General features: G+C 40.4%; 1 protein-coding gene across 1 annotated transcript in view; it reads right to left on the bottom strand.

The window, feature by feature from the left end:
- ESR2 (estrogen receptor 2) overlaps positions 1–20210 on the bottom strand; it is a 1269185-nt gene that overhangs the window by 319001 nt on the left and 929974 nt on the right. Inside the window, exon 6 of the mRNA XM_078660316.1 lies at positions 14371–14673. Within this exon, the coding sequence (XP_078516442.1) occupies positions 14371–14673 (303 nt within the window). The remainder of the gene's footprint in view (positions 1–14370; positions 14674–20210) is intronic.

Below are 20210 nucleotides of genomic sequence, written 5' to 3'. Positions count from 1 at the left end.
GTCTGAAAAGTTTCAGAGCTCCACCCATCATCTCTTTGTGTTTGCTTTGCTAGCTAAGTTGGCAGGGTATGCCCAGACATGGGTCCCTTGCTAACTTTGCCACTGGATTCAAGCTAACCTTGCTGATGAGGGGTTTTACCCTGAAACCCTCCCCAGGAGGCTTGTTTCTGGTCCATGGAAGACATGGCTTGACAGTTCGGACTGGACTGTTGCCATGAGGCACAGGGTCAAGCCTGATATGCATTTAGCTAGGTCTGAACTGGGGTGTGGAAGTGAGCTAAAGAACAATGATGGATTCAGCCCAGATCTGTGACTGGGGGTGAGTGCATGATTTATAGTTACTTTGGGCACTTGTAATAGTTACCTGACATACCTATAACTTTATGAATCTCAGTGTTTTTTTTTGTTTAAAATGATATGTGTTAACCTAACTAAAATGTCCCTTTAACCTTTGTTTTTTCCATGAAATTTCTAAAAAAAAAATTGTAATATAAAATAAAATAAAGTATGATGTTGGGCACCTGACTTTGAACTATAGTAACTCAAAAACCACTGAATGGATTTATACCCAATCACAAAACCCCTCTTTTGGAACCAAGAATTACTTTCTGACAAATCTGGTGCAATTCCTTTCAGCCGTTCTTGTAGTATTGCTGGTCAACTTGGAAAATTGTATGGAGAACATGTGTTTTGGGATCCCCCTTTTTTCTTAGCTCTGGGTTGATGGATCACCCCTAAATATTCAAGGAAGAAGCTGAGCTGGATGAGTCTTTTTTTTGGAAAGTTTTGTGAAGGTTTATACCCAACAATATTGTACAGTGTACAACTTATGCTAATCAGAAAGACTTTCTTTTCTCTGTCATTTTTACTCCTGTGGATATGAATGGCAAATTGCTTATATTTTAGAGCTCCAAATCATTTCTATATTATTTAGTGCAACCACCTTTCAAGAAAATATGGATATGAGAGAATTAGCACTCATCCACGTATGCCTTGTGGTGTGCGTAGCTCCAGACAATGTACCTACGATCCAAGCACTGAATAATCATAAAAAGTAGACAGCACCGCTCTGCACATTTAGACATATTTCCATGTAAACATACTTGTATGTATGTTTGCACCAGATCGCTGACATGAAATCGTGAACATAAAGATATAGAGACAAAAATAGTGTGTCAAACAAATCATTAGCCAAAAAAACTGTGATCCTATATTTATAATGTAAAATAAAAACTTTTGTGACAGAAATATAATTGACAGGAATATCGACCAAAAATAGGGCGGCAGTGTTGGAGGGTGTGGCCCATACGGATGTACCTGTTACGACTGCTGGGGCTGCTGACGAGGAACGGGATGGTTTAATGGGGGAGGCCCCTGCTGCAGACCCTGAAGCACTACTGGAGGCTGAATTGTACATGTAGGGAGCTCTTGGCTGCGTGGGGGCTGCATTGATGTGAGGTTGGCCCGCGCACACTGTCCCTTTCCCCTACATTTTTGTCTGCTTAGTCGCAATTGCTATGTTGTACAGTCCCCATGAAGTGAATTTGATAATTGAGAAACTACATGCTGTTTGCCCTGATGTTTGAATGCCTAGATGCCTGTCATGCTGTTTTTGTTATGGTTTAATTGGTTAAATGGAAAAGCAAAGTTCAACTGGAAATGCTATGTCCTCTTTGTTTATCATGTACAGCGGCCACTCGGGTGCCTCTATTTGAATCGCCGCCGGTCCCCCGGGATGTCGGCTGATGGGCTGTGTCTTATTGGAGGTTTGCTCTCTTGATATACGCTGCCGGCCCCCGGGTTGTAGGCACTTAGCTGTGGTACATGTGTAATATTAAATAAAGTCTTTTGAACTTTAAAAAAAAAAAAAAAAAAAAGAATGGTAAGTTATTGTCGACAATGGATTAGTGGATTTTCTCTGATAGCAAAACCATTGCAGAGACTGACAAGCGCAGATGTAAGAGATCACATTGTGCTGAACCCAACAGAAATGGAGGCTTTTGAACGACTAAAAAACAGTTTGTGTGAAGCATCAGCATTGGAAATGCCTGATTATGAGAAAGAGTTTGAACTGTATTGCAGTGAGTGAGAGGGGTGTGCATTATCAGTTCTAATTCTAAGACATGGAAAACTGAGAAAGCCAATTGCATATTTCTCAGCTGTTCTGGATCCAGTTCCTAAAGCATTGCCAGGATGTTTGAAAGCAGTAGCTGCTACAAGTGTGAGTTTGGAACAAAGTGAAGGTATAGTGATGGGATATCCGTTGAGGGTATATGTACCTCATTCAGTGGAGATTCTCCTCACTAGGTCCAGAATACAGTTCCTTACCAATAACAGGATGACAACGTATGAAAAAGTAATTTTGGGTGCAGATAATGTAACAATTGCACAATGTGTGAATGTAAATCCATCTACTTTGTTACCTGATGCCATGGATGTGGAGGTGAGAAATAAAAGTTGATCATAAGTATTTGGATGTTCTTGAATATTGCACCAAACCAAGACCTCATATTAAAGATGAGCCATTACCTGAAGCTGATTATGTAATGTTTGTAGAACAGATGAGGGTGCTCTGAGTGCTGCATATGCTGTATGTACAGTGGCAGACGTTCTGGAAGCATCTTGTCTGAAAGGAATTTGTTCTGCTCAAATAGCGGAATCGATTGCTTTGATTCGAGCGTGTGAACTGGGAAAAGAAATAAGGGTCACCATAGTGACCGACAGGCAGTATGGTTTTGGGGTTGTCCATGATTATGGTCAACTGTGGTCCCAAAGAGGTTATTTAACTTCTGCAGGATTCCCAATCAGAAATGCTGAGTTTGTGAAAATGCTGATTGATGCAAGCCAATTACCAGAGAAAATTGCTGTTGTAAAATGTGCAGCTCACAAGAAAGGAGATGATTATGTCACCAGAGGCAACTGCTTTGTCGACTCTATTGCTAAGTACTGTGCTAACAATCTTGCATCTATAAATCGGGAAAGAAAAGCTGAACATGTTTCAAGTCCTTTAATGCTAACCACAGTAGTTGAGACTTGACAGGAAGTAAAACAGATGCAGGAGGAGGCAAATGAGGAAGAGAAGGACATCTGGTTAAAATCAGGATGTAGACAAAGAGAAGAGGATGAAGTTTGTGTTTATAAAGATGAAAGACCAGTAATGCCTGATAACATGATTTCTAATATGGCCCGAATGTACCATGGTCAAGCCCATATTGGGAGGGATGCCATGATTAGGATGTTTAGGCAGACATGGTATAATCCCAAGCTCAGGATGATGAGATGTGAGTTTGGGAACCATAGGACGGGAGGGAGGTCTATTTACACAAATGCAATTGGATTTTATCGAGTTGCCACCTTGTAATCGGCTTCGATATGTACTTGTGATCATTTGCCTATTTTCCCGGTGGGTGGAGGCCTTCCCTATCAGACGGAATGATGGAGTGACTGTTCCAAAACTGTTGTTGAGAGAAATTATTCCGCATTTTGGTTTACCAGTAACAATTGAGACTGAAAGTGGGACACATTTCCACAATGAGTTAATACAAATGATTAGTCAAGCACTGGACATTCGTCAGAAATTACATTGTGCTTACAGACCAGAGGCTTCTGGGGTAGTTGAGCAAGTAAATGGAATCATAAAGAACAGAATTGCAAAAATGTGTTTGGCCATTGGACTGAAATGGCCTGATGCTTTCCCACTTGTTCTGATGACCCTCAGGAGCATACCTGATAAAAAGACAGGATTAAGTCCACATGAGATTCTGATGGGAAGAGTGATGAGACAAGCATTTGTGCCAATTGATAAACTATTGACTATTAATGATGATATCATACTGGATTACTGCAAAAATCTGTCTGACGTGGTGACTTCTGTGTTCCATCAGGTGGGAACTAAGGCAAACTCAAAAGAGAAACACCCAGCTCATGATCTAGTCCATGGAGATTGGGTTCGGATAAAGGTATACAGAAGAAGAAACTGCCTAGTTCCTCGTGGCAGAAGACCAGACAAGTCATTCTGGTTAGCACGACTGCCATTCAATGTGCTGGTGTGAAGAGATGGGTACATGCCAGCCATACTATCCATGTGCCTGATCCTGAAAATCCACAGGACGAAGCGGAGAGCACAACTGACTCAGATTCTAAGGTGAACCTGATAGAAATCCAGATACTGAAGCTCGACCTGTTCGTCGACATCTGGAAATATCAGATGCAAGCTCTGCATCTGAAGGAGAGAGTGAAATCAACAAAATACCAATTTCTGAAGATCGACCTGAAAGTCGAGATTTGGTAAGGTGTGTACCGACAAAACTGGTAGTCAGATAAGTACTGAAAGACAGTCTGAAAGCGGGAACAGAAATCCTGAAACTGGTGAAAAGGAAATAACTCACGATAAGGATGAGCTTCCAAGTACCAGCTGTGGAGAGGTTCCTAACAGAGTGAAAGAACTGACCAAAGAGAAAACAGATTCTATAAAGAAAACAGACATTATAAAGTTCACCATAAATGAAACTGATGAGAAATCTGAAACTGAGTCCGATGACAGTGAGGATGAAACTCAATTGAGGAGAAGCTCAAGAAAGAGATCTTGGAGAGTGGAACGTAACACTGTCGGACCTAAAACCAAGAAACCACGTAAAGGAGATAATTGGCCTAAGGAAAATGATGGTCTGAGATTTAAACTGGTTGATAAAGCAAAAATCCATGAAGATCAAGTAAATGAAATAACCAGTCAAATAGAGTTGTTGGGTGAAAGGATAGAAATTGTGCAAAGGCCAAAAAGAGTAAGAAGACCAAATAAAAAATACAAATCACCTGAGTGGACATACATTGCTTTGCCTCCAATAAAGGAAGTAAATAGCAGTCAAGAAATTAAATTGTCAAATTAGAGAAAAAGAAAGTGAGTGAACTGAAACTCAAAAGAAGGAAAAAGGAGTACCTAAACTGGGAAACCGAAAGAGAGAAATTGAAGGAACAAGGTTATTGAACTTATTGGTGGTAAGGTCACTATTAAGTGCAAAAGGAGATTTAAAAGAGACAATATAAAGACAGAAAAGATTGTGGAAAGCACTGTGTAAAAGAAAATGGCTACTAATGATGTAACAAGATCAAAATGTACTATTTTTAGAAAATGGTGTAGAATGAGTTTAATATGTACGGGATTATTGATGTTGGTATGGTTAATATTAGCTATTATAATTCCTTTCAGACCAAATTTTGAAAAAGCAACGGCAAATGAGAGTTTAAAAGAAAACGCCTATGAGTCAAAGGGTGAAATAACACATATGTATAGACCTGAAGTACATCAATACAATTCGATAGGGACTATTCGAATAATGTATTTTCTAAATTATTATCTGAATATGTGAGAACCATGGACGCTAGTGATTGCTACGTCCGCGTGAAATTGCCAGCATCTGTATCAGAGGGTGTGACATATCACCACCTTCCATTAACATATGGGGTTATATGTAGTGTGTTAGCTAGTTTGTTTTACAGAACAGGTAAATTAGAGTGTTATTATTCTAATTCTGATGATGTTTTTGAAAAATTGAAAATTGTGGCTGAATTGAATCACATTAAACCTGCAAAAGTTTTTGGAGAGTATTTTTTGGAAACACAAGAATTGACCCATGATTATGCGTTCAAACATAATTTGACTTATAAAATGAGAAATGAGGAGAAAGCCTTTTTGGATATGGTAGGGGAGAGAAGGAACCAATACAGGGAAAGGAAAATGCCAAGAAATCTAAATCTACAATGTGGACATTTGAGGATGATAATATAGAAGGACATAATGTAAATGTGGCTATAAATATAGATACACCATTATTAGGGAAATTATGTCTTCAAAGACACAACACTGTGTATGATAATTATTTTGTGGGAGCAAGTGAATGTGAAGATACATATATTATGAAAGGGGATTGGGGATTTAAAGGAGGTGATGATCTAGTTTTCCCTGGCATATATTTCTTTTGTGGGAACAAAGCTTCTTATAGATTGCCTGATCATTGGTATGGGTCCTGTTATATGGGTCTGGTCTTTCCTAAAATGTTCCATGTAGATAGGGGAACTAATGGAATCCATGAGATAGGTAAACCTTTAAGTCGTAGGAGAAGGGAAAGTGTAATTGAAATAATAGGTGATGTTTTTGGAGCATTGATACCAGCAGTGGGTATATCTTTTAATGCAAACAGAATTCAGAAATTGTCAACGATAGTAGATCGTTTGTCAACAGATACTGCAGGGGGATTTTTAATGGTAAACACAGAAATGGTGGCTCTGAGAGCTATGGTGATGCAGATTCGACTTGCTCTTGACATAATTTTGGCAAAAGAGGGAGGAGTCTGTGGAATTTTGAAGGTACAGCACTGTTGTACCTATATTCCTGACAAAAGTCAGAACATTGAAAGATATATTACAAATCTTACGGAAATGAATAAAGAAATTATACCACTGGAGGTTGACGGTGTTCTTGAGAAACTTGGTAGAAGTTTTTCAGCTGTTAAGAAATAGTTTTATGAAATAGGTAGATACATAACAGGGAAAGTATTAATTCCAGCAAAACTAATAATAGTGATATTTTTAGTCTTAAGATTAGGCTGTAAACTTAGAAAAAGAAGAAATCTTAAAAAATCTATAGCTAAGGAATTTGAAGAGAGACAAGAAAGAGAACGTGAAAAGGGGGACATTGAAATGAAAGAGTTTAAGGAGAAACCTTATCAAGACAGAAAGAAAATAGAAGACACTAGGGTATAACTCATACTAATTAAAAGAATTTGAAACATGTTATGAAAATGTATGACATTTTTGGGTGTTATTTGGTGATAAATCACCAAAGGGGGGGAGTTGATGGAGCGAGGATGAAAACAAACATTTTTGTATACCCCTTGTGAAGTCTCTCTCCCTTAACAGTATTATGTATTAATTGTGTAGTTTTAAAATTATCTAATCAAATAGGAGCATAGAGGGAATAAGAGACTGCGGGTCTCCCTCCACTCAAAAATCATGAATACACAAAGAACCCGGTCTCTTAGGCAATATAATTGACAAAAAGTGTATATCGTTATGGTTTTTCAACTCTGCGTAGTGTATGTATCTTTACAAAATCTTTTTATACAAAAACCCACAATTCTTATTATCTTATATAGTGGTTGGTTTTGTAACACTTTTTTTGCCTGCTTTTAAAAAAAAACATTTCTCAACGGACAGTCCCCAAGAAGGTAAACAGTGACTGAAAACTGACTTTAAAGTAATTCTCAATACATTCAGTTCACCAAAATACCACCAACTTAAAAGTGAAAAAATATGTGGAGGACAAAATGACCCCTCACTGGTGCACCACCACTCGGGTAACTGGTAGGTACTCACCAGATAAGCCCACTATTATGCATGTAGCATTGGTATGCATGGTTAGCAACCAGCTCATTTTTAATTTGACAGTACACACTTTGGGCCCTATTAGGATGGCGGACGGACCTGCGTCCGTCCGCCACCACAGAGGTGGAGGGACCGTCCGCAGGGGCAGCGGCGGTCCCTCCGTGCAAATTAGGATGTGACCGCCAGCCTGGCAGTCACATCCTGTATGTTTAACATTGCGGCGGGCATGTTAAAAATGCAAGCAGTGCATTTGCATGCAAAAGAGGCAGGCACCGCGCGGTGGCCGCTTCGTGCATGCAAATGCAGCGGGGTACCATAGGCACCCCCCATGTGCACCCCCACCCCCCTTTACCCTGGGGGCCCGCAACGGGCCCCCAAAGAAAAGACTGTCTGCCTTTTCGTGGCAGCATTGCCGCAGCAGAAAGGCATATCACAATGCAAATCCTAATATGGCTGGCGGTGTCTGATAGACACCGCCACCATATTAGAGGTTTTCAGACGCGGTCTCGGGGCGGTAAAGCGGCGGAAGGTCTCCACGTCCGCAGATGACCCCCCTGCCATCCTAATCTGGCGGGGGGTCATTTCTCACAACGCAGCGGTGAATCCGCATGCTCCGGAGGATGCGGATTCACCGCAATCGTAAGCGGGCCCCTAGTAACTAATAAAGTAATTGTAATACAAGTGTGACTGCCAATTTTAATCACTATTTGTCACTCTTGTGGAGTGTTATCGTCTATCACTCTACAGCACTTACACATTTTTATGTTTGTTTGGACACTTTTTCTTTGGACAATAGTGGGCTTATCTGGTTTTAAAATTACCCAACATAGAATAGAAAGCACACACACAAATACACGTGGGATACTAATTTGCTTGTGTTGCAAATCATAATATACTAATTGAGTGAAATCGTCATACTAATATAGTACACAAATGTCATAATCTAATGAAAACCTGTGCATGTATGCTTCCTAAATGTATTATTGTGGCAGAAATGATGGAGAATGGTAAGAAAACAATGCTTAATCCTCACTTGTAGAGCTAGGTAACCGCTAATAGGGTGAATATAGAATGGTGGGAGGTAAACAGAAGGGCCATATTTCGAAATCTAACGTTTAATTGTGTTTGTTTCCATAATAGTTCCTGTTATGGCCCATGCGGCCTAAAATAAAATGGAGGTTTACGAGACTCCGAGAGGGTGATTCTAAAATGCCTGCACGACTATGCTCGAGAGATGTGCAAGAAGTCTGTGCCTGTGCAGCGTGGGTCAATGTCAGAGTGGCCTGAAAAGCAGGATAGTGCCAAGATTGAGATGTTCGAGTTATGAGCCTGAGAACTTTGTTGAAGTGACAAGTTAAAGGACACAAATGAAAAATAAATGTAATAATAAACATGGAACCTTACTGAGATCGGAACTATGACTTGGCGGAAATATGGACAATGAGGAGATGAGGTGATTCTCATCCATCCCTTGTGCAAACCAATGGAAATCGAGTGTGGACCCTTAAAGTTTCAAATTTTAGTCAGATAGTTAGGGAAAAAGGGTATAAAAGAGGTTGTTTGGAAGAGAGAAAAAAGCTTGCTTTTGAATTATTTTCCGCACCACGACATGCTGTCGGGCTGATTAATTTTTCAATGGTGCAAAGACTTTGAATTTTTCCTGACTTAACTTTTGATGGGAATGGTGTCTAGATGGGAGGTGAACATCGAGAAAGAATAGAGAGGTTGTATTTAGGAACTATTCTTCGCTAACTCTGAATTCCATTGCTGACATACTTGGTAATATGGTTTTGACTTATTTTCTGAACTATTCTGCTAATAAATGTAAACTGTTTGAATTTTAACTTTCTTTAGGTGAATTAAAAAATGTTTTAATGGTGTTTGAAATAAGGTTAAATGAAATAGGTCATGCAAGAAGATTAAAATCTTTAAATAAAAATTAAATAAATGGAGAATTAAGCTGGCCTTGTTGTCCATTAGTTAACTTTTACTAGCTGATCCATTGACCAATTAGTGGAGTGTTTAATGTTTTAAGAGAGTAAAACCATGGTAAGACTTAATAACTGCAGATGAATATAGTGTATAAAATGTAGATTAAATAGATGAAGTAAGACACTCCGTTAAAAATCCAGTGTCTCCTCCGCTGGTTTTTCACTGATCCTGGAAGTAGGGTGATTTGTGTGAATGAATGACTCGCGGTGTTATGGGTCCCATCGACGAGTAGAGTGTGATAGCTCCCAGGATTTATAGTGATGATTTGGTGGTTTGGTTTGGAGCAGCGCTGGATCACCCGCATACCACTGTACAATTCTACCAGACAGGCTAATAGCCACCTACATTTCACCCCAGCCCTGATAATTTCACATGTGAATGTTATAAATTCTTTTCCCCCACAGATTGTGCCAACATTGACAAAAGTTTTACAATCAATAGCAAACAATGGAGGAGTTAAGCCAACAATGATGGAGGCAGATTTAATTTAATACCCTAAATCTAGGACAGAGCATCTGGACTACAAGGCCTATGGAGCAACTGTACTCTTAAACATAAAAAAATAACTACGCTTGAAAGTCCTGGCCCACAGGCTGGATGAATTATTCCTGTATTAGATACACAAAGAGAAATCTGGCTTCATCAAGACATACAGACTTTCGACACTATTGGGAATTAGGCTCGCCATATCAAAAAGGGCAACAGGAAAAGAATAAGCACGGTCATAATTGACGTAGATGCTAAGAAGGTATTCAACACGGTGAGTTGGTCCTTTATGAGGGCAGTAATGTTGATGTTTTTTCTAGTGAACACCCTCATACAATGGTCATGGCTTCATTCTAAACATCCCAAAATAGGATCTTAGGGAATGGAGCATTTTTAGAATAGTTTGTGGTGGGAAGAGGAGTGGAGCAGAGGTGCCCAATATTTCATCACTGTTTGCCATTACCATAGAACTGCTAGCAAATATGATAAAAGTCTCAGTGAAAATTATTATTTTCTGGGATAGAGGGGAATTTAATTTTTCTGTTTGTGGGTGATGACATACTCAACTCACAGAACCAACCTTGTTGCAGTTACTATAGAATATTGCTCTGGTAACGTGATATAAAATTGCTATAGAAAGGTCCCTGATTTTACCAGTACCTACAGAGGGAGGGGAACAATAAAACCTATACCATTTACGCTGGCAAAGGAATCAATTAAATACTTTAGGGTATATATCAAGGAGGAATTAAGTAAATGTATCCTACCAGTGTACCCAAAATACTAGGCAAAATGAACGACGATCTAGATAGATCAAGAGACAAATACATCTTCTGGCTCATTGGAATAGCTTAAAAATGAACATCTCCCCCCAGATTTAGTGGCGGACAAGGCATAGATACATACCATTATGTGAGGCCATTTATATCTAATTTTTAAACCTTTTAGCCACCATTTCCTTAGAGCAGTCAACTGGCGTATGCAATGTTTGTTCGTATCTTCTGATTTGTACTAGACTTAGCACTTTACTTTCTACAGAGCATAACACTTTACAAATTACTGAAGTACTGTAAATAACAGCGTCACATTATGCTGTAATTAATTTAATCAACCAATCTTAGCAACTCTGGGCCAAAAGTGCAGACATGCAGAACTTTCTTTGTTAAAAGATTTTATGATTATTATGTTGTTACAATTACGCATCTGCACTTTGTACCGCTAATTGCGATTAGTTTTATGTTTTTCGTACATTGTAAATCAGAAAATTGTTTGACTTGTATACTTCTTTTAAAAACTTGTTCGCACTTTAACGGACTGAGGGCCAGATGTACAACCCTTTTTTGCGTCCGCAAATGGGAGATCCTCCCGCTTGTGGCAGCAAAACAGGGCAATGGCATGTACTAATATCTTGCATTTCACTGACTCACAAAATAGCATTTGCGACTCTCGCTATTAGGAAGGGGTGTCACTTCCTAATAGCGAGACACACTGCTATGTATTTGCAAAACACATGTGAGCATGTGAAAAAATATTTTTTAGGAGCAGGCAGTGGTTTCAGGGACCACTGTATGCCCTTGAAAAAATTAAACTGAAAAGTGTAATTTTTCTTTTTTAAATACATCCTGTTTAAAGGGGTGCATTTTAAGAGTTGAATTTAAAAAAGAAAAAAAGCTTTATTAAAAAAGCAGTCACAGACATGGTGGTCTGCAGACCACCATCCCTGTGAGTGCTAGCCATTCCCAATGGGGTTGCATATTGCGACTGCCTCATGAATAATAATGAGGCATGCAATTTTCGACCCCATTGGGAATCGCAAAAAGTGTCTGAGACACTGATGTACATTCACATTTGCGAGTCGCAATTGGATGCAATTTGCGACTCGCAAATTTGAATGTTTGTACATCAGGCCCTCCGCATTCTAAATTAAGTAAAATGAACTTACAGCTAGAAAAAGAACAAGGCTAGCCAACGATAATTATCAGGATATTCAACATCTCTCATATCACAGCTGCCCCGCCGTCAATGCAGATTCTTTGAGGAATGCAGTATTCTTTTATGATCAGATGTATCACAAAAAAACATGATCACATTAGCTTTTGCCCCAGTCGAGGTAGAAACCCAAAGGAACCCTTGTCTTTCAGATCTTCACTGCATTCGTTTCTTTATCTGGATTAGCAGATCGCTGTCATGAGGAAATAGATGACCCAAGAAGTTCTCTTGTTTGACTAATTTGGCTGGATGTATGCCTTAAGGACAGCTATGGCAATCGACAGATGTGGTCCCTACTCCCAACATCTGTGAATGGAGATCCCCCATGAACAAGTCAGTTTGCCTAATTCTGTCCAATTTCCGAGCATCTATTTTTAGTGAGCATGCTGAAAAATGTTTTCTGCTGCGAGAGAGAAATGTAACTCAAAAAATAACAGCTCCTTCAAAATCACCAAATTGTCGTTTTTAAACTCCTAAGAATGGTGTGTGCGGTGGCTGACACAGTGGATAATGGCAGTGACTTTTCAGAGTGGTCAGCTGAGCCTACTAAATAGCTCCCCACAATACAAGCTTGCCTAAAAATGAAAAAGATTTCGCAATTAAATTGGAACATTTGACCCTTTTATAAGAAAGCTGGAAAACTTTATTCCAGTAACATGTGAAGCAAAGCTTGCAATATGACCTATACAACAACCATGCACTGCTAAGCCTGGATTTTTCAAGAGTGAAAAGTAAAACTTTTGTTCTCATTTAAAATGATAGATTTACCCCTCTTTACGTCAGCACGAAATTTGATTGTGCAGGTGGCAGTATAAAAGAATCACCATGACATAAAACATGTTTTTCCAGTGGAATCGATATAAAAAACACAATCATATTTAACAGTGTGTAAGAAAATAAGGATAAAAATCATTGAACATGCTTTCATAATCTTCGGTGCAAAAATTACTTTTGAACATAATCCCATTTCTGCCTAGCGATTGACAGGTTTTACTTGTTGGCCCTATGTAATCTCGTTAGCTGTATCTCATTCGGCTTCTGCATAATACCTAATGTTCAAACCTCCCCTTTATTGTCCAACACATATATAAAACGACTAGCTAGTATAATCTATAAGCGTTTCATAAAGTTGTACTTGTAAATGAGACAATACAAAAACTTGGGTAGAGAAGGCATATAAAAAAACACAGTTCAGTAAGGAATACTGGTATATATGAAGCACAAATATGTATATGTCCTTATAGGACAACAATCTTTACACTCAAATAATTAGTTACTTGAAGTAGGTGGTTGGATGAACAAAACCTGATTGAAATTAAACTGATTACACTCACTGTGGTAGATTTAGCTTTGGAAAAAGATTGAAAGGGTGACAGGTATTTATCATCACGGTTTTAAGTAATTAGCTTGAACATCCTCTTAATTAGTGAATTTCACGATCTAAGAGCACAGTTCGACTCTAGCCTCAACATGCATGTCCTTGTAGACAAGATATGCCTGTAGATATAGTGAGTGCAAGTTGTATTAGCCAGGGATCCTGTAATAATTGGAAGGAGCACATACCTTGCAGATCCAACACTAGTGAAGACACTGCTTTGAGATGTCAAATCCCTTTAAGATACCCGGTCTTGCTTTTACCTGAATGGACACCTAAATTAATACAAAACTGACTTATTCCACCACATTTCAGGAAAATGTGCTGCATACTCTTCGTGTAATAAAACAAGACAATGGTCCCTTCGGGGGAAGTATAAGCCTCTATGTCTTTGGCAATTGTCACAAGACTATCAATTAAACTGCTGGTTAAAGAGATAATAATCAGTTTTTCTTTAATAAAGGCAACTGATATATTTTATCAGAATATGTACAAATATATATATAGACACATTGTACCCAAATGTGCTCCACAAAATGATGCAGTGATAGTGAATACATGAAATAAAGTGCGCAAGTGGTAAATACAAGGCATATATACACAACGTTAGAGGCTGATATGTTTGTAAATTTCAATGACACATCTCAAAGTCAGAGATGATGTGAATAATCTTAATTACAATCAATCAATGTACTGACCCTAAAAAAAAATATTTTGAGACAGGGTCATCATCAGAACTAAAATCAAGGTAGTACTAATCTCAACCTCTTGTCACTTTCAGGATACCCCACCTTATATCACTCTTAGGTGGATGAAGCCAGGAGCGAGTACAAAATCCAGCAAAAAACTTCACTGTATCACCGTCAACAGATCGCTTATACCTGGCTTGCATTAGTTTAGAGCGCTAAGCTGATGTTGTATGTTCCAGAATCTGTCAGAAGGTGACAGAGCGAAGTCTTTTGCCGCATTTTTACTCGCTGGTCTAATGGTCACTGCTGTCATTGTGTACCTAGTAGTCTTCCTATCACAACAACAAATTATTCCATACATCTGAAAATGGAAAAAGAGCAGCTGGATAAATCAGATGTTCATCCCTTTTCAATACTTTTTGTACATGAAGAAATTAGTTAGTAAATGATCATACATACCAGGTATTTTCTTGGCCCAGCCAATCATATGGACTAGTTCTTTGTCAGCAAGTTTTGTTAGTGACATCATCATGGATGCTTCAGTGAATGGCTTGGCTGGGCTGTTCATTAGCAGTATATTTGGTGGTTCAGCTTCTACTAGTGTCAAAACAAAGTGCTCTGGACTAAGGACACTAGTAGCAATGTCTTTGACCCGGGATCCGTTTTCAATGCTCTTTTTGGACTTGGCAATGCAATGCAGTTGATCTTCTGAATGGCGTCGATGCCGTACAATGCGATAACCACACCGCTCCCGTCTCGTACCTGCATAACAAAACATACTTAGCTTGTTCTCCTTATAACCATTTCTACTTTTCAAATAATTCAAGGATCCTGGAGAATAGATTATGATATGTTTTAACTTGTATCTAACAATAGTTATATTTAATCATTGTCTTCACATGAAAGAAATGCTTAACTTTAGCAGACAAAAATATTAAACAGTCTCAATTACAGCCTTGCCCCTATTGTCCAGTGCTATAATTCCTTAGAGGAAGGTATCAACGAAACATTATCATATGGAACAGGTTGCTTCAATTAGTTAGTCAGATGTGGAGTAGTGTGGCTCACTGGTTAGAGGCGGCAGGCCTGAGAGCAGAAGTCAGCCTGGGACCAGGGTTCAATTCCCGATGCGGCAGGGTCGTGGACCTTGGTCAGCGGACTCGATAATTCTCGCTTCAGTGCTTACTCTAATCAGGGGTTCCACTCGGCAACTCTGGGCATTAGCTTGCCTAATCTCCACAACGGCCCCACCAATTCCAGGGATGCCTGGCTCCACCTTGGGGACTCCCAGCAAGGGACCATCCCACAGGGAAAGCCAGGACGGGTTCCCCAGAGTTATACAGCGCCGGGACGCCCCGTTGCTGGGGCAGCTGTGCGCTTTACAAGTATACTACATTTACATTTACATTTTTAATTTCTTAGTGCTTGAGTCTCAGAATGCCAGTAGTGACTGTGGTATAGCAGGAGTCATGATCGTTGGATTGTGTTATGAATGGGCAAAATCCTCTCACCCAAATTAGGCATTTCAAATGGCAACCTCATTAAGGTGGAGTCCTGTGAAAACAAAATCTAGATCTCTTACATCATATTTCTTCATCTACAATCACCAATAATAAGGATTCCAAAATGTGGCTTTGTTTATTGACATCTGGTTGGATTGCAAAACATATTGCGATATAACTCACAGGTGGTTGTATGATAAAGGCACACATTGTCAAACAATGCGTGCATCTTAAGCACACATTCCTCTACCACACATGCTTTTACCACACAATTTCGTGGTATAGTCATGAATGGTAAAGGGGCATGTGTGGCTAAGGTTGGTACTCCTCCACCCCCTCGCCCCCCAAGTTGTCACTAAATCCCTGCACCTTTACAAACCCTACCCTGACCCCCCACCCCCTGCGTTGTCCCTAAATCTACCCTGTCTACCCATTCCCCTGCCCCTACCCTGAGGCCGGAAACCCTGCCCCATTGCATTACCTCGAACCACCCCCCACCCCACGTGCACCTCTGTTCTCCAGAGCACGCAGTGCTGTGTCTGAAGCACACAGCACATCCCGGGAGAGCGTTCCTGCGCCAAAAGGCAGAAAATGCTCATGCACTTGCTGCCTTTCTTTTCTAATTAAAGCGCAGCAGTGGGCTGATTGTGGGCCTTTGGAAAGTATTTATGTTGATCACAGCGGCCATCAAGGGCTTCATTTAACATAAATACTTTCAAAAGGCAAACAATCAGCCCCACAGCTGTGCTTTATTCAGAAAAGAAATGCAGCAAGTCTACAAACACAAGGTGTGTTTTCAGAATCATCTGAAAGCACATGATCGTGCTTTTAAACTTGATGCATTTCTTTTCTAAATAGAGCTCGGCTGTGGGGCTGATTGTGTGCCTTTTGAAAGTATTTATGTTAAATGCAGCCCGTGATGGGAGCCATGATGAACATAAATACTTTCAAAAGGCACATAATCAGCCCCGCAGCCATGCTGCATTAAGATAAGAAATGCAGCAAGTTAAAAAGCACGTGTGCTTTCAGATGATCCTGGATCCAGAAAGCACACATTGTGCTTTTAAACTTACTGCAACGCCCATAGGGCTAAAAGCGCGACAGAAACCCCCCCACCCTCCCGTCGTGTGTCTCAGCCCGGGCTCCTGCGGCTCGAGTTGGGCAGTGTCTGTAGTCTTTACTTCGCCACACCCTCGTTCTTCAAAGGTCTTTAAAGACCATTTGCATATTTACATACCTTTGTAAACTGGTTACTGAGGCTTAGTTTATTTTTTCTGGTTCCAATGTTCCCTGGGCCCCCACTCTGCCTATTTCCTACATTTGTATTTTACATTTACTGCCATAGTGTGAGAATGCATTTCATGAAAAGGAATATCAAGTAGGGTTGCCAAAAGAAAAATGCCAGTCATGTGTTGTTTAAAGAGCCTGCAAATACCTCGCTTTGACACTAAATAGGGTTATACATAAAAAAGTATGTATTCATTTATAATGTGACTTTTCTTTCTTTGTTCATTTAGGCAGCCCTAGAACACAATTAAAAGTGCTTTCTATTTAAATTTGCTATTCAAAGTATGCACAGATAAGTGCTGAAAACTACTTTAGGTGACTGCTTATTTTTGTACCGTCTGGGACATTAAAATAATGAGCTGACCACCCTAATCATAAGACTGGAAGTTTGTTGCAGGATAAGCACATTATTTATTTCCTCCACCCTGGATCCCTGATTAATGCCATAATAGCAATAGTTTACCTTATATCTGAAACCCTACGCCGCTGTCAATAACAAGCTGAGTTACTTCAAGTGTCTGAGAATGCACCCTGCATTCAGACAACTCACTCCTCATTCTTGCCCTTCACTTTCCCGCTCACCCTGCACTCACAGTGATCACAATGCACTCACACTCATCACCATACTCTCACACCCAGCACTGGCTCACCCTGCACTCAGTGAACACTCTGCACTCACAATACACTTGTGCTGTTCAGCCAGTACTTCGCCCTGCAGTCACACGAGCACACTACTCACCCTGCACTCATGTGATACTTCACTCACCTGTCCCCCTCACTGCTCAATCTGCAATCTCACTCAAACAAACTCATCACTAATCATGCATTTATTCGTCCCACTCTGCACTTACTTAGGCACCCAAATACATATTGTCACCTTACTCACCCTGCAGTCACTCCTCTTACCCTACTCTCACACTGTTGCATCGCTCACCATGCACTCACATGGGCACTCCTGCCACCCACACAGTTCAGAGGGTTAATGTGCCTTCTACAAAGAACGTGTGGACCATGCAGATCATAGAACTGAGTGTGAGTAAACTAGGAGCAGCGCTATTAAAAAATGAAATGTTTGTCAGAAAGGTGCTATAGAGAGATGAGGTGCATTGTTGGTTAGTGGTAGTGAGGGAATTCATGGAGGAAGAGGAAATGGGGGAGGGGTGACAAAACAGACTGCTGCACAGTGTGCTGCCAGTGCTAGGGCCAACCATGGCTGGGAATCTCAGCCCCCCCCCGAAGTTCGGGTCTAGTTGCTCCCCTGATCACAGCGTCCGTCATGGGCTGCTTTTAACATAAATTCTTTCAAAAGGCAAACCATCTGCCTCGCATTTAGAAAAGAAATGCCGCAAGTTCGATATAGTGCAAACTCAACCCAAAAGTATTGGCGCGATTTACATGATTTATTTGTATGCATGGGGAGATTAATTGATTTGCTGAGAATCACAGGATGTTTATCAGACCCGAGACTCAAAACCCATCTCGTAAATCGGCAGCTCGAGCATTATGTCACAACCTCTACCACAAGATCGGAAGCATTTTCCATACTATATACAACTTTATGCAACAAACAACCATTGAAAAAGCCAATAGTCCTGGCTTCTTGTAGGTGTAATATTACTTGTATTATATATCTGGGTGCAATGACAGAAGAAGCAAAATATCAGTCTGATGGCAAACTACACTAAGCAGAGATGTTTAGCTTAATTGCTTTTAAGCCACGCCCTTAATTCGATCAGTCATGCCCCTTTGAGAGACCCCCTGGTTTTTCATCCCACTTAAAGCCCTGGTCTACACACACGGTCGGGTTCTTGGCGCACATAGCGTTGGCTGCAGCGCACAGAGACCTTACTCTGCCACACATAGAAAAATAAAATTAGAGGGAACATTGCTACCCCGACCCCCTCCAGCCCCCTAGCCCTGAAAACTACCCCCTAGCCCAACTTATGTCACCGCATCTCTTACTGGGGTCTTCCTGCTTCTGCCTTCCCTACAGCAGCAGTAGCCAGCAGCTAGATCACTCACTGCCTTAACCACGCATATGCATGGTTAAGGCAAGCGTGGTTGAGCTTGCATAGTTGGAACACACATGGTTAAGACTGCAGTGTTCGGACTGTTACCCTTCACGGGAAGGCAACTTTAAAATTCTCTGTCTCACTACTTTCAATATGCACACTCCAGGCCTCATTTACTAGGCACTGGCATAGGGCAGCAACGCAAATCATTTTTCTGTGCTGCCCTCTGCCAATTCAAAAAGGCAGGAATGCACCGTATTTAGAAGATACAGTGCATACCTGTCCTTTCAGCCAGCGTTGGCTCATCACAATCTACAGTCAAAAATGAAACTAATATTGTGGGAGAATGTAAACCATATTGTTGGCTACCAAGAAAATGTTATCTCAATTTATGTGCATCATCACAACCTTTTGAGATAATTGAATCACAGGAAACACACATATTTCAATAAGTCAAGAAAAACATGGAGCAGATCTCACTCATTGAGATACTTGTGTCTCTCTGTCACGCCTACACAATGAAGTATATCAAACATGATTTTTATAAACACAAACTTTATTGCATTTTCACATACAGACATGCACCACTGTATAGCGATGGAGAGAGGAGCACAAAATTCCAATCTTCGCGCCATGTAAGTGAAAGCAGGAATTGTTGGAAATGAGAGTACTGGTGGAAAAAATGTTAAGGAAATCAAATCTGCCACATTGTGGTCATTGGAATGTGTTTAAAATAATCTTCAAACATAAAAAATCAACCTCATCCCTCTCCTCCCCCAAACCTCACATCGTCACAGTATTCATATATCTTATGCAACTGAGTGGAGACATCCATGTGGGGACAAGACGAGTGGGACAAACGAGCCATGGACATCAGGCACAATGTGTAGAGCAACATGCCAAGCCATAGTGCTTATTATTATCAAGGTGCCACTTTCAGTCTTTCCCCACCTCAACACCTCCTCCCACCACTGGGAGACAAGGGGTGCCACCGGGGACTTCTATAGTCTCATTAGGAGGGGCTTTGCTAGTAAAAGTGCTAAATCCGTAAAACACCAGCACTCTGAGCCCTTCAGTCTGGGATGTTATCACAGAGCACTGTGTTCCACAGTATGCCAGTGTTCCAACTCAGTCAACTCCGATAAAGTGGTTGGGATATCTACCCAAGAGGAGATAACAAGGGACAGACCAATAACATATGCAGAAGATCTGTGTCAGGAGTTCGGCAATGGGGACAGTCTAGTTGCTCCCTTGATCAAAGCGTCCGTCATGGGCTGCTTTTAACATAAATTCTTTGAAAAGGCAAACCATCAGCCCCTCATTTAGAAAAGAAATGCTGCAAAAAAAAATGCGACAAAGAAATTCAAGCACCAGCTTATGTTAAACCATAAGGAAACTCTTGTTTTAGACACTTATTACTGCACTAACAAGGGCATTATTGCCAACGACCTCATTTTCCACATGAATAAACGTGCTCAATGGAGAAATACATTCCTCG

Source organism: Lissotriton helveticus, chromosome 9 (assembly GCF_964261635.1).
Source record: "Lissotriton helveticus chromosome 9, aLisHel1.1, whole genome shotgun sequence".
NCBI classification, from domain to species: Eukaryota; Metazoa; Chordata; class Amphibia; order Caudata; family Salamandridae; genus Lissotriton; species Lissotriton helveticus.
Note: the sequence above shows the minus strand (reverse complement) of the source record. Positions and strands in the feature narration are given on the sequence as shown.